The following is a 16,619-nucleotide window of genomic DNA, read 5'->3' as shown; positions in this document are numbered from 1 at the left end:
GTGAGTTTTGATTTTTTAAACTCTAACCTCACATTTTGATAAATCTGCTCTCTAGGGGTTTATCAAAAAATGAAGTTAGAGATCTCCACAGTCCTTTTAGCTGGCCACAGACGCAAAGATCCGATTGTACGAATCAATGTACGATTGGACTTTCCCATCTCCCGACCTGCCACTAACCATTCAGATCAAAGTCTTACCATTCTGACCAAATAAAGTAGTAAAAGAATAGATCAGCCGATGTTCTGCCTCTGACAGCAATCGTACGATAGACAAAGCTAGTGACAGTCTCCCATTGAAAATCGTATGATCGACAATACATGCAGAGATATTATCGGCAGCCGACAGAAATATTGTAACCTCTCAGATCGACCAAATGACCGATCTCCGCCGGCCGAAAAATGTCGGGACTCTCCACACACAGTCCGAAAATCGTACGAATCCTCGATTCGTACGATGAGATCTTTGCGTCTTTGGTCAGCTTTAGAGTGAAATTCCGCCACTCTCCATTCATTTCTATGGGATTTTGAAATGCATATTTATCAAAGGAGGAACTTTCGCTTTCACCCATTGATAAATACTTAAAAATCCCATAGAAATGAATGGAGAGTGGCGGAATTTCACTCTAGAGGACTGTGGCCATCTCTAACTTCACTTTTTGATAAATATAACCCCTAGGCCTTGTGTCTAATCATAACGCCAATCCAACGAACTTTCATCTCAGTTAAAAGAACAGATGTTCTTTTTATATCACAGCACAATTTTGAACACCTTAGACTGTTAAATAGTATAGCTATTGAATTAAGTTAAAGTAACCCAACCATTTTAGTTGGAGGGGTTAAAATATGTAAATAAAAAAATGTGTGTGACTAACAGGAGCTTTTAAGATGGTTTATTGCAGGATGATTGCATCTCTTTCTAGAATTGTTGTCCGAGCATTTTGTTGTGCTGTGGGAGAGGGAGAACATTTTAAAAGTGATATTCTGAGACACTGTGCTATTCTTCAAACATTATGCATATTTTTTGTGAATTTCAGCAGCAATCTGGCTGCTAGGTCCCAATTTACCCTAGAAACCAGGCATTAGTTTTTCCTACTGGAAGATGAGCAGTAGTTTCACAGAGCAATAGTTTTTTGGTCGATGGGGTCGTTGACCTGCAACAATCAGATGTCAGTTTAACTTTAAAGCTGAGAAGAGGCAGAAAAAGAAGGTAAATGATTCCGTAACTATACAAAATTATAAAATGAAGACCAACGAAATTGCTAAGGATAGACAATACTATAATAAACTAACTTAAGTTAACTTAAATGTGAACTACCCCATTAGCAGTCATTCATCATTTCTATGTAATTTACTGAAATGATGCAAACAGATTGCAATTACAGTAGCAAAACCAAATGTCTCTTGAAATGTCTTTCAAAGAATTACAGCTTAATAAGCATATTCTGTGTTTTTATAGGGTCACCACATTGCTTCTGTGCCAGTTACGAAGATTGAAGAGGCTTTATATCAGTACCAGCCTATTCACATTGAAACTTACGGCCCACAAGTTCCACACATAGAAATGCTGGGAAGGCAAGGGTAAGTCTTTTCTCTTTATGTATAGGATGCATCTGTGCCTAATGAACATGCTGTAAAAAAAACATGAGTTTATTAACCCATTAAGTGCCATAGATTGTAGAGTCTACTTTCTACTTTTAAAGCTGCTCCTTCCCCAGCCCCTAGGCAACATGCAGAGCAGGGGGATGAGTGACCCCTGGGGCTTGATTTCCCAGAGGTGCCTCTGCATGCCACATAGTTTGGTAAGTCTATGCATAACAGGAGTCAAACTGCTTCGTAGACCCCTGGCGTTCATAATTAGAAACTTTGATTCTTTTATGTTATAAACATGCGTTATATAATGGAGTAAAATGCAAGCTTTGTGACGATTTTCTTCATAAAAGCCATTATGTTTAGCATGGCTTTGAAGTTTGGTAGTTTGCCGTAGAAAGGTACATTTACCCATTTTGGCAGAATGTGTACTTTTGGAAAATATATGTTTTTCTATGGTCTCCATACCTTTAAAGGAGTCTTATGGCACATAATACACACAACGGGTGCATAAATTGCAGCAGCCAGAGAGTCAGCCATGAAAATTCATATGCGCTATTTTTATTTGGGTTCTTCTGTACCCCACATAGTTTAATAAATCTATGCATATTGGCCATCAAACTGTTCAGTGGACCCCTGGCATTAATATTTAGCATGTTTTATGCTGGTGCATTACGAAATGTGGGACATATACTGGAGGATAATGCAAGATTTGTAACAATATCATAAATTATATAAAAAGATTTTGTGTAACTTTGCTGTTTGCTGCTTAGCCATGCAAAGAACCATTTACCCATTTTAGATTCAACAGAATGTGTGTTTTCTGAAAATAAAAGGTTTTCAGGGGTCGACTCACTTATTTGTCACTTTCACCACACATCAATCAGGCAGTATTTCTTTTTGTATTAGAAATATATGCTATGAAATATGTATGCACAAACTTAATTTTGTTGTCTCTAAATATCAAATACTTTGACAATTCTTTGTATAATGGGACGCAAATTTTTCTTGGCACCTAATAATATGTTGGAGATAAGATGCTTGAAAGTGGAAGCTTTAAGCCGATTTTCACAGGGTTGTGGAGTTGGTACATAATTCCGACTCCTCAGTTTATGATACCTCCGACTCCAACTGCTCTGTTTTTAAAGGAGCAGTAACGCCAAAACATGAAAGGATATCCAAGTAATTAAAATATAATGTACTGTTGCTCTGCACTAGTAAAAATGATGTGTTTGCGTCAGAAGACTACAATGGTTTATATAAAGAAGCTGATGTGTAGCCATGGGAGCTGCTCTTCAAGCTGCTGTAATTTACTGCTGGAAGATTTTGATCTATTGAAATCATAAATATCCATAAAACTATACATATTAGCACATCTGAGAGACATGAGACTTTTCAAATGAGTTGAGTTTTCGAACATAAAATCAAATATCATAAATCCCTATATCATGAACAATAACAAATTTCCATTTTGCTTTTGGTATTTAAAGCTATAAATTTTGTCCTAAAAGTCAAAACACAAAAACGGCAGATTCAGAAAGCTCCGGGTTGGCCGCAAAAAAACAGGACCACAAGGAAAAAAATTATGTATAGTTTTCCTGTGTAAACTAAAAATCCCCCCCCCCTCACAGGAAATGCCCCTATAGTGAGGGAGCACAAAATGTTCACAAAATATCTGGCATTTAGTGCAAAATTCTGCTGGTTCTTAAAGGGTTAAACAACAATACTGTCATTATCAGTCTTTCAACGTAGCCAGATGTTTTGTGATCATTTAGGTAAACATCAAATTACTGGAGACAAACACACAGTACTAACATATAACTATCTATTTAATAGCAATTCACAATCATTAGCACTTGTAATTGGATTTAATAGACAACTAAAGACCTTAATTGCTTAAAGGGCATGCAACCCCAACAATAACATTTTGCCTATTGGAAACAATTGCTATTATAAGCAACTTTTCACTATATAAAAGTTAGGCACACACCAGTGATATAATAATAGATCACCCGAAATCTGGGGCCGGTGCTCCTGTTAGCAGAATACTGCACTGGTCCAGGGTATTTCTGAATATCATGATCTTCTTTTCTTCCTTTTCTTGGCGGTTGTGCCTGGACAGTAATGTGAAACTGTGAACTTTAAGCAACAAACTGTCCTTTTCACTGTTCTGTCCATGTGTCAGCCTGGAATAGTACACAGGTGTATAGATTTGTGCATGAAAGCTGTGCATGATCTTCCTAAAAGGTTTGTGTTTGGAATTTTAGTTCATATGGCTTAGGAAGAGGCACTTAGTGGCCCTAGGTCCGTTGACTATTAAAGAAAAGCAAGGTTTAAGCAGGGTTTTAGCTGTCCTTTAATCAAATTATGGATAACTAGGACAGGTATGGGATCCATTATCTGGAAACCCCTTATCCAGAAAGCTCTGAATTACAGAAAGGCTTCCATAGACTCTATTTTATTGAAATAATCCAAATTTCCCTTTTCCTTTTGTAATAAAACAATAATCCTTTTGTAACTTATACTTGATCCAAAATAGATATATTTGATCCTTATTGGAAGCAAAACCAGCCTATTGGGTTTATTTAATGCTTGCATGATTTTCTAGACTTAACGTATCCAAATTATGGAAAGATCTGTTATCTGAAAAACCCCAGGTCTTCAGCATTCTGGATAACAGGTCCGATACCTGTAAACTTATTTATTAAAGTATTTTCCTGCTCAGTATTCAGATTTTCCTATAACTGAATCCATTTGTTTTATAAAACTACCTGCTCAGTATTTTCTTTTCAACTGATCCTGTAATACCATAGGATTAAATGAAGTGGGTGTGTCCATTTGCCCATTTTAGTACACATGTAGTATTTGGTAGATTTATGAATGTATGTATGACATTATTGACTGAACAGCTTAATAGGACACCAATTTGTAGACATTGGGCCAATTTGCTTATATGCACCCAACTTTAGTCAAATATTAATATGTTTTATTAAAGGATAAGAAAAGGGGGTTTTCAATTATCTGGCACCTGCTATCGATTCTAGCTGATTTTGAACCTGTGTCAGTGTGCTTTATCTTCAGAAAAATATTCACTGGCCTGAGAGTTTTTATCTCATCTCCATGCTGCTTATGGTAGGGGCATCCATCAAGCCGTGTGTGTGTATATGTATATATGTATATATGTGTATATATATATATATATATATATATATATATATATATATATATATATATATATATATATATATATATATATATATATATATATATATATATATATATATATATACACAAAAGCTATGAATATCTTGTAAATGATATCCTTATAAACGGTGAGTTCTGATGTCATTAGATATAAACGGTGAGTTCTGATGTAATTTCTGTCACATGACTCACTGAATCTTCTTGTGTATTATAATAAATAAATTACCCCCAGGTGCAAAATATGAGGATATTAGAAGTTACCTCAGAGTTCCATGACCTGTATTTATATGGTCATGAAACTCCTCGGTAACTTATAATATCCTTATAATTTACAAGAGGGGGTACTTTATTCACTATATTAAAGGATATATGTGCAAATTCTATTTTGCTTTAATATAATAAGGGTAAAAAATTGATTATTAACTTTTGCTACAGTTTGTACTGTGCTATTTAGTTGATGTACCTACATGAATGTCCTAGAAGGGAAGGCCATTTGCATAATGGTTTAAGGATATATGCATTGCTAAGCACTTCTCTAGTGGAAGGGCATATTCGCATTTATCCAGTGAGCAGTCCTTTAATCTTGGGGTAAATGGATGGCAGAAAAGTTCAGCACCTTTTGAAAAATGTTTTTATATTTGGCAATAATAATGAGCTGCTGATTCATTTTCTGAAACTATTGTATGAAACCGTGTGATTGGTCAGATAGACAGGCCTATGATTTGGAGGTTTATAAATCACAGATTGCATCTCAGCACTTTCAAAACACCTAGGTACATATTTTGTACTTTGCAACAATGCACTATTAGTTGTTCTCATTTACTAGGGAGTGACATTGATCAGATAGATGAGCCATGTATTTTTTTCAACAAATCAATCTGATCTCATCTCGGATAAGACCATGTTCCCTGAAATATATATATATATATACGACTGTCTTTTTTTTTTTTTTCAACCCAACAAGAAGCACCCTTGCCTGACCTGGACCCACTGACCCCTAACTCTACCTGCACCTGCCACCTAAAAAAATCCCCCTACACAGAGCCGCTACCCGACCTGGACCCTATACAGTGAAATCTGACCAGGGAAGTGATGTTACTGTAGACTGGATGTGACATCACTCCGGCGCCGAGTGTAAAAGGATAAAAAAATTGCCTAAAACACTGGGCAGGGAGGGAGGGCCATATCCCGCACCTTAGCTGGGTACTCAAGTGGGTTACCTGTGGAGTACCTGCATGGTTAGGGGATCAGGGATTTTATGACCTGGCAAGAAGTTCTAGGTATGGGATAGAAGTTCTTAATTTCATATTTAACCTGTCTTTTCCTCTATGTCTTTTGCCATGTCTGACTACAATCATAATGTCTACCCTCAAGTTGATTTTTACTGTGCATGTTTTCAGCAAAAAAAATACAAAAATCCAAACTATTCAGCAGGACCAGCGCTTTAAATATAATTCAAATGCATGGCACATTTTCCTGATGAATACCAGTTTCCCTTAAATATTCCCCACTTGGCAGCCATAATTTAAAAAAAAAAAATGTGTCACTTAAATACATTTGTGGAATTTTTCTGTTTCTCTGGATATGTGCAGTGTTCTCCTTGGTGGAAAAAAAATTGGGCCGTGCATGGGGAAAATTTATAGTCTGCCCTGGTGGCTCAGACTATTGAAACAATGTAAAACAAGACTAAGACTTGTCTAATACTTTTTGCAATTGTTTTTACAAATTAAAATTAAAGCACTGAAAGTTTTTAATAAATGAATAGTGGAAAGTTGCTTAGAATCATGTTTTCTTTTATTAGGCAAATTTTTATTTTGGGGTTGACTTGACCTTTAAAGGATGTAGCTTTCTTTCCAATTTCTGTGCTCTAACTGGTTCTTATTTCCTATCTGAAAAGAAGGCAAATTACAGCCAGGTGTGTATCCAGCTGGTGTGCGATCTTTGACCCATTTGTACCTGTTTAGTCCCAGAGTGGACATCTAACCTCTTGTGCCTACACGCTCAGTGGCCATATTGTAGACAAAGCAATCCACCAGATGTTTTGTCAGTGAGGTGCAAATGGTTAATTGCGGATTCTGGTAAGTACATACGGAAAGTGTAATTAAATTATCTGGCCTTGCTAACCACCAGAGGAAGTATCTTTTACTTAAGAAAGTAAAAAAATCACATGCTATGAACTGGCTGCCAAGAACTTTAGTATACGCTCTCCATTGTATAATGATAAATGCACCTGACCAAAGGTCCTCATAGCCCTATTAGTCTTTCCTCAGACTAATCCACAAAGGAGCAGTCAACTGAAACCAGATATGCAACATGGCAAGTTCCCGTTTGTGTATAAAAAATGTCCCTCCGCAAACACGAATACAAACGCACATTAGCAAAGCTGACTATCTTCAATGAATGCAGACTGCTTGTGAAGAAAAAAATGCTTTATGGTTGGCGTCAAATAAATCTTTCCAACTCATTTATTAGTAGCCCTCATCAAGACAGCAACTAAATGCAAAGAAGGCTCCTCTGTACTGAGCACAGTTATTCTGGCAGCCACTTAAAATAGCTACTATGTACCCTTTGCTTTAGTCAGAGGATTCTTACTGCCCATCAGACTTGAAATGGGCCTCTGCCCGTAGCCCTGGCGCTCATGCTTCCTTTCTTTGGAAGATCCATGGAGATCAGTAGTAATATATTCCCCTGCTGCACATGGTTACTTGAGTAATTATCAAGCATTATTAGTCAAGGAACTATAAAAGTTAATATTTCAAGCCTGTGCATACTTTGGATAATATGGCTCCTTTCAAGCTTATTTACTGGCGAACATTTAGGAATACTTGGTCTGTGTCTTCCACTACCTGTGAAATCCTTTTGTACTACTTTCCTCTAATTGATATTTCATCTATACCCGATTTGGGATCCCTGTCCATGTTTTGCTTCTGGGGCCTTTATATCACCAGGTGTCCTGGTGAATTATCGACTTTAAATTCCCTTTTCTGTTTTGATACACACATGCTCTATTTTCATTTGTTTACTTAAAGTATGTACCAAATATCAGTTTGAAGGTGTGCAGAGGAGATGATGGGTTATGTAGTACTTCAATGCAAAGTCCTTAAATTGTTGTACTTTCCATGTGGCCCTGCTTTTTGTGCCCTAAGGCACAGTTTTTTGTGCTTCTAGTGCTACACCTCACCCTAAATGCAGCACGGCATTTCAGACATTTTGATGCCCACAATTTAAAGGAGAAAAGCTCTAATCCTATGGGAGTGCCAAATGTTAGGGCACCCCCCCAAAGGATTGTAACAACATACCTGACCCCGAGCCATTGCTCCCTGGGGGACTTGTGAGCGAGCAATCCTCTTCCCCCCTTCTTCTTTCTTCAAAATCCAGTGGACAACGCATGCGCAGAAGTGGTGTGCAGGTTCTCAACCTGCACCCGACCCTAACCTGCACCCGGCCCTCCGTTACCACTCAATTTATAGGCTCACACCTGCCCTGCAGTGATGTCATGAAAGGGACGGGTGCAAGTCTATAATTTAGGGGTCCAGAAGCCGGTAGGTCGCGGGAGGGGAGAGCAGGATAAGAGCTCAACCAGGACCCACCTGTGACCTGAAGATTTCATGCAGGAACCACATATCACTAATGCGCAGTAGTGTGAAAAAGCTGAATTTATTTGTTAAAGTCCAGCTTTTACCTCTACTGCACATGCATGCCACACAAAGAAGGAAGGAAGAGGATTGGTTGCTTGCTTGCAAGTGCCCCGGGCCAGTGCAGTTTTCTGTTAACAGGAGCACTGGCCAGGGGTATCAGGTAAGTTATTACAATCCTTGGTGTGTGTCCTAACATTTGCCACCCCCTTGGATTGGAGCTTTTGTTCTTTTTTAACACAGATGGCCAGAAAGAAAAATTCTATCCATTTCCCAGAAAAGTTAGTGGTACAGAGAAAACATTTAGGGCAATGAAAGATGAGTCTTTCATTGCCTGCCTAAATGTTCTCCTTGCCCCTAACTTTTCTTGGAAATTGATGGTATTCTGCTTTCTGGCTCAAACAATACACTACATTTGTTTTTTATGTTTTCATAATGAAATACAGACCCACTCAACACAAACACTGACTCTGTAATTTTCTAATTAAAATGCAAATTTCAAACCTGTGATTCACAAGGAGACAGTCTGTATAAACTAATGGTAAGGCCATCTGTATAGGAAAAAAAAACCACTGTAAAATAAATTACCTTCATTTTGAAGTAGAATTTTTGAAATAGTTATGTCTGTACATGAAGGATGTTGTTTGGATAGAATACTTGTAGCAATGTCGCAGATATAACGTTTTAGATTTGGCTTTTAGTTCATAATATCTTGCAAATGTAAAATCTTGTAGAACTGTGTTTTCGATGTCTTTAGCAGAAGGCTAAAGGTTGAGTACAGAGTCATATGATTCTGGAGATCAGGTTGCTGTTTCAAATAAAAAATTGAAGCAGTGTTGCTTATTTCAGTATTGTTTTTTATTTATAATCAAGTGTTGCTCTCATTGCATCCAAGCAGTGCTGAAAGTGTGGTGGGATGCTATATGACTTTTCCAGAAAAATTGAATTTGTCCTCCTGGAATCTCTTAGATGGGTTGCGCACAGGAGCTTCCTTTTAATAATCATGGAACTAACCAGTGACAGAGAGGGCATGCACATCATGAGAGCAGGCAGCAGGCTCTGGAAACACTGCTTGAAAGTGTAAAGGTGGCCATACACGGGCCGACTCAATCGGCAGTTTATGGTCCATGTGGGGCCCTCCAACGGGCTTCCCCGATCACTATCTGGCTGAAAATCTGCTAAAAATCCAGTTGGATCGAATCTGTTCGTTGATGCAGTCCCGATATCCTACCTCCCGTACTGCTGCATTATGATGCGATCATTGGGCCCTAGGGCCCACGTTCAGATCAGTCCGATATCACCCACCTCAAGGTAGGCATATCGGGGAGAGATCCGCTTGTTTGTCAACTTTGCCGAACGAGCAGATTACTCTGTGTATGACCACCTTAAAGGGGAAGGAAACCCCCACCCCCCCTCCCGTTTCTTGCCCACCCTCCCTCCTCCCCCCTGGCCTACCCGTCCCGCTGGGCAAATGCCCCTAACTTGTTACTTACCCTTCTGCGCAGGTCCAGTCCAGGGAGTTCACCGACGACATCTTCTTCCACGCGATCTTCTTCCTGCTTTGAACGGCGCATGCGCAGTAGGATCATTTCGCCGGTACGATCTACTGCGCATGTGCGTGACTTTTGGCGCATGCGCAGTAGATCCGTACCGGCGAAATGCTCCTACTGCGCATGCTCCAAAACGCCGTTCACAGCAGGAAGAAGATCGCGTGGAAGAAGATGTCGTCTGTGAACTCCCTAGACTGGACCTGCGCAGAATGGTAAGTAACAAGTTAGGGGCATTTGCCCAGCGGGACGGGTAGGCCAGGGGGGAGGAGGGAGGTGGGCGACAAACTGGAGGGGGGTGGGGGGTTTGCGCCGACTAGGTTTCCTTCCCCTTTAACTGCTGGGGTTATGAAGCTGAAGGGGGGGGGATTCACACACTCCCTTTCCCCATTAAAGAGTTGCCGTTGGTCTCCACACTTCATATCAGAGCAAAGAGAGCTGTAGTTGCCCCACAGATTATAGTACTGTTTATTTGGTAGTATTGTATTTATTAGGGGCGGGAGGCATGTAGGCATCCCCCTTCCTGTCATTCAGACATGCTAATGGAGTAGCAGAGTACACAGACCATAAGGACAAATTTGGCTCCTGTACCCCTTACTGCTCTGCACATCTTCCCACAGTCTGGAGTAAATGACCACAAATGCTGGGTCACCTATTATAAATTTTTGGGACCGTAAACAGCTTAGATGTCATGAAATGAAAAGATCCCTGCAGTATAAATTGCATACATGGCCCTTTGTGTTCTGAAATTCTAGCACACTGAATACAATTTCTGGGGCCACTGTCTGGGAGGGGTTCCATAAAATGCTGGGGTCATATATTTTGGGGGACCCTGTGTCTGATTGTTGCATGGTTTTCTGATTTGGCAGTGTTGGCACTGTCTTCTTAAAAAATCACACAGTGATCATAATAAGACTAACTGTGCTGCTAATCCTCAGCACATCTAATATACCACCCCCCAGTGTCTTCCTGAGGCAGAGAGACAAAGTATGCTAAACACCTACCCCTGACCCCCTTGAGATTTATAATTCAAGGACACTAATTATATTTGTAGAGCCTGTCAGATTTTGACCCCAAGTTTGCACCCAAATTCTAAGGGTCATCTAGTCCAATCATATTGTTGATGCTTCATTGATGTTGGGTCACCAGACATGAAAAGACCGTTCTGAATCTTATTAAAAAGGCACAATGATGTTACTGGAGTGGTTGGGAGTGAAATATGAGAAATGTTAACACTGACATTTAATTGATTGCAAAAAAGACAAAATGGTCTAACTTACTGTAAGGGTCAACTAAGTTAAAATGTTTTAGAAAGAATATATGGCAATCACACAGAACTTGTGCTAGTTTTCAACTGAAGATGGTTAATAGAAGAACTCAGTCTGGAGACAGATGTTTCAGGTCTGAGTCCTGCCCTTTTCCTCTGTGTATGGCTTTTTCAGGAACAATGACTTCTGCTCTTTAGCCAATTCAAAGAAGAACATGGTCAACATTATTTTTATTGTATTTATAAAGCACCATCATATGCTACAGAGCTGTACAATAGAAGGCTGTACATATGAAGCATGTAGTATATATACAAACTGATTATCAAGGCATGCATAGTTAAAAGACTATATTTACTAGATGAATTCAAATTGGTTGTCCACCATCCTTATCCTGTTGTCTGGCGCTGTGACAGTTGTCAATCCAAGTAAGGTTCTCTGAAATGCAATTCTGCAGACAGTTAAAGGTGTTTTTCCTACCTTCTTATTCTCAATGTTATAAGCAGATAACAGGCTTTTCTATAATAAAAAAGACTGACCCACCTTGTTGTTGTTCACCTTTGAGTAAACTTTTAATATGATGTAGAGAGTGATATTCTGAGACAATTTGCAAATGGCTTTCATTTTTATTTGTGGTTTTTGAGTTATTTCGTTTTTTATCCAGCAGCTCTCCAGTTTGCAACTTCAGCAGTCTGGTTGCTAGGGTCCTAATTACCCTAGCAACCTTGCATTGACATGAATAAGAGGCTTGGATATGAATAGGAGAGGGTCTGAATAAAAGGATGAGTAATAAAAAGTAACACTAACAGTACATTGGTAGCCTTACAGAGCATTTGTTTTTAGATGGGGAGTCAGTAGAAGAAGGCAAATATTTAAAAAAACATAACAAATAAATAATGAAGACCAATTTAAAAGTTGCTTATGCATTCTATAACATACTAAAAGTTAACTTAAAGCTGAACCACCCCTTTAACTGGCAAACTGACATGACATACTCGTGCAAAATCATTAGATCCATGTCTGAAGTTGCATATGTCTTTAAAAGAAGACTGTTACATTGTTTAATAAATACCCTAGTGGTATCCATTCAAGGGGCATTACAACTGAAACTTAAACAGAAAGCACCATATGGAATTTTCCCCTTTGAATTCTGTACCAGTCTAAACAATCATTCCAGTGCTAGTAGTTGCTTTCATAAAGTTTGCATTTAAATGTGTTCATCCATTAAATTTAGCAAGATCTTCTTGCCTCCTGCCTTGGCTTGTCTTAGTCTGGTATTACTACTGGGATTTTCAGAGCTGGGAACTCTTGGGGTTTTAGCAATTATGGCCATTAATATCAATTCATTTTCACATTCAGTTGAAATAAAATGTCTGCAATTCTTGTTGTTAAAAGGAAGTCTTTCTGCCTAGGATGCCAATGAGCCCAGGACAAATATCTTATTGATGGCCCCTCACACCTTCCTTAAGAAATTTGTGGCAGTACTATGCTGGAGCAGGTAATAAGGCAGTCAATATTAAAGCAACCCAGAGATATCCTCATTTTGTGCTTGTTTCTGGAAAGGAAGTAAGCAGTTAATTAAAATGAAGGGTCTGATGGTGGGCCCAGGGCAAATGTCCCTTTTGGCCATTTATTAAATGCCCCTGTACAACCCCTTATAAGATCAAATGCCGATTTATGGATATTTTGCATATTTTTACAGATGCACTGTAAAACTCAATTTCAACTGTTTTGTTTCCAAAGAACAGAGCTACTGAAAATTTTTAAAAAAAAGCCAAAAAGTTAAAGCAAACACTTTAATCATCATTCATACATGAATTATTGCAGAGTTTAAAACCGCACCCCTTACGACAAGCTGAACGCCTCACTTTCATTAGACAGCATGCAAATTAAAGGTATATGGCTTAAAAAGCGAAGAGCTAGCTTACTCTCCACCCACCTGGGGGCATAGCGTGGGCTCTGTAACAGCAAGGAGTCCCAAGAGCCCCATAAATGCAGAGAATATGGAAAATGTTGAAAGCAACAAAGAGGAAGTCTGCTTGCATGGTGTAGTTACTTATATTAAAACTTGGCGGCTGCTATAGCACACCACTAAATTAACCTCAAAAGCTGGCCATGACGGCAAAATGTCCATAGTAATTGTTTTTGTTGGCAATTTACTTCAATATTAACTCATCGATCTAACGTGAGCCTCTGTGCTTGGAATGCTGGTCTGGCAGTGTTTTTCTACTTTTTGTATGCAATCATGGAAAAATATGTTTCTGCTCGGAGCAGTTGTCAAACAAGTTTCTTTCATCGACAATCAGACGCAAGGCAGCTGAATGGAGCTGTTTAGTCTGGAAGGAATACCCAGGAGATTAGAGTCACTGTAGGAAATGTAATTATACGGAATAGCCTTTTTTGTAGGGTGGGCTTTAAAATTGTAAATCCCAATGTTTATCCTTATGAAAATGAATAATATTGCGCACAGGCTTAAGTTAAAAAACAAATGAGCTGCAGCAAAACTATATTTAATCAGCAGAGTGATTTCATGTACCTGTATTGTAGATCACTTAAGCTGTAGCATAGGCATGGATTTCATTAAGGTAGCCAGGGCCCAGAAAAGTTGCTGCCAAGACTGAACTGGGGGGAATGGATACTTTCAGCATACTGTGCATTCTAGAGTTTTCCCATAAAGACTCCATGATGTCACGTAATAGTTTCTCAAGGTTTCATACAATGTGTAGTCCATTTTAAAGTGATTTTTATTTTTTTGTAAATTAATTCTTGGTATTGTGACATAGCCCTGAATCACAGCAAACCTTCTGTCTTTCAGACTCTGACCGCATTAATTTCTTATTTGACCAAATTCCACTAAAAAAAAATCTTTTTATTTCAGGTACAATGAGGGACAAGACATGGTCCATGTCCGAATTCCACTTATAATGGTGAATAACATTGGGGGTTCATTTATTCACACTGGGCAAGTTATTACCTTGTAACTCATGGCAACTAATTCAATGTTTGCACTGTTGACCTTGCAGCTGGTTAAAAAACAAACCGAATTACTGATTGGTTGCTATGGGTTATTGCCCAGTGATTAATGACCACTGATTGGGATTTGGAACAGAGTCGGCTACATTTTTTAATCATGATGAAATTGTTGCTAAATAAGCACATATATCACTTTTACTTCATAAGAATGAATGTCACTGGTGGTCAAAGTTACAGGCAATGTTTCGGGCTGCATCTTGCTCTTTGTGAAGCCTGCCTGGTAACACAACACAAAACGACTTATACCTTTCAAAGAGGGAGTGTACCAAACTAGGACCCACCCCCCAAAAAAACAGGAGCCAGTACGCTGCATAATCACAACTGCAGTGCATTCTGATTGGTTCTTTTTTTTTCGGGGAGGGGGGGTCCTGATTTCGATAGCGAAACATGTACAAATAACTTAAAAAACATAGAAAATGTGTAATGGTTATTGCAAAGTTAATTAGAATGTTTTCTTTTATTCGGCAAAAAATAATTTTTTTGGGTTGACATTCATGGAATGTAACCAAAAGACTGCTCCCGTATGCCTGTGTAACAAAAACTACAACTTGGTTTAGAAAGCGACATGCTATTTTTTCACCTCAGATGAATACCATTGTGCATTTTTCTTCTTATGGCATATGAATGAACAGCCAACCATAAATTATTACATGGAAAAAAAGTCTTCATTTTAGTCCTACCATAAAATTGGGTCTTTCATCCGAATAGAATTCAAACATATTTTTACTTGCCACAAATTTAAAGTTATGTATACGTATATTATAAAGCCTTTAATAAAAAAAAGGGGTAATGGGTTTTTATTTTCTACAGTTTCCGGTAGTATATGTTTCTAAGCAAGTTGATCTAAGGGTAAGGAATAATGCACCTTCACACTTCCAGCCTCACCAGGGAATCTCATTGTGTAGTTTAAAACGGTTTCACTTTTCAGTTGGGTATGTGAAAACACACTAAGCCTTAAGTTATTCATACTAACTAAATGGCATATTTCCTAAAAAGAATTTTGTGACATGGAAAATATTTAGAATAATTTTTTTAACATTTTTTGTTAAAAAAAAATTACATTTTTTGGATAAAATGGAGTCTGTGGGAAACGGCCTTTCTGTAATTTGGAGCTTTCCGGATAGCTATTTTTTGGATAATGGATCCCAAACCTGTAAAAGATTGTAATCTGCAAATTTGGAGGAAACCTGCGCTGGAGCTACTGACTTCCCACACACAGCTAAGTACTTTTAGGGCTATTTCAGTCCACATATCAAGAGGCCTTCATTAGGATGCAAGGAATATTTGCTTTCCATAACAGGGGAAGTAGGAATTGTGACCCTAAACTAATACATTTACATTTCATGTATATGTATACTATGTCCATTTAGATTGCTCAGTAGTTGCAAACCCATCATCCAGAGGAAGACAAGATGGTGACTGAGAAGAAGACTGAACTTAAAACAGTAGCTGCCTTCTTATGTAGTTCAATGGAAAGTTTTGAAAGCAGGGACTCAGCGCTCCTAATATAAACATTGCTAGCGTTGACTATGAAGAATATCTCAAATAAAGCAAGCATAATGGTAGTTAAATATATTTAATATATGGGCCAAACATGACTCATGTCAGATAAAATGATACATCTGAAGCATTGTTAAAAAGAGTGAGCAAGAGGCCATAGTCTCTCTTTCAGAGAAAGACTTAGGGGCCTATTCATTACGGATGCACCGAATCCACTATTTTGGATATTTTATGAAAGATTTGGCGAATACTAAACCAAATCCTGATTTGCATATGCAAATTAGGGGTGGGATGGGGAAGACATTTTTTACTTCCTTGTTTTGTGACAAAAAGTCACGCAATTTCCCGGGCAGAAGGATTTGGCCGAATACGGCAGAATCTTGCAAAATCCCGTAAACCCTGTAAAATAAAGCCCCTCATATAATTTGTGTTTGAATAGATAGGCAGTATCAGGGCATTTAGTTAAAATTGTCACAGTTAACAGCAGCAGAAGTAATGCCTGTTTGTGCCGACGCACTTTTGTCTCTTGATCTCTGGCCCTTTAAACTTTCTATGTGGAGCATGATATGCTTAGTTAAAATACTGGACTTGTTTGCTTGTCTATGATATCGTCGACTGAGTGCTATGTCTGTATTTATTTTCTGAGTGGGGCAATATTAGAGGCAACCTTTCAATAAATAGTATTTTTTCCCATTTAGGGGTAGAAAGGATATTCGCTTTGTACATGGTATTTTAATATGTAGACAAAAACACATCTTTGTAGGCTCTGGGGAATGGGGCCTTGAACAACTGCATTGCTCTCCACCATCTCTGTTCACATTTGTCAGTAGAAGGTAGAGTAGAGGGTGG

The 16,619-nt window shown here is 38.5% G+C and overlaps 1 protein-coding gene across 1 annotated transcript in view; it reads left to right on the top strand.

The window, feature by feature from the left end:
• Positions 1 to 16,619, top strand: part of mnat1.L (MNAT1, CDK activating kinase assembly factor L homeolog) — a 98,981-nt gene that overhangs the window by 63,173 nt on the left and 19,189 nt on the right. The window contains 1 exon segment of the mRNA NM_001086892.2: positions 1,456 to 1,577. Within this exon segment, the coding sequence (NP_001080361.1) occupies positions 1,456 to 1,577 (122 nt within the window).

This window comes from Xenopus laevis, chromosome 8L, assembly GCF_017654675.1.
Source record: "Xenopus laevis strain J_2021 chromosome 8L, Xenopus_laevis_v10.1, whole genome shotgun sequence".
Classification (NCBI taxonomy): Eukaryota; Metazoa; Chordata; class Amphibia; order Anura; family Pipidae; genus Xenopus; species Xenopus laevis.
This window is presented reverse-complemented; position numbering and strand designations above follow the sequence as displayed.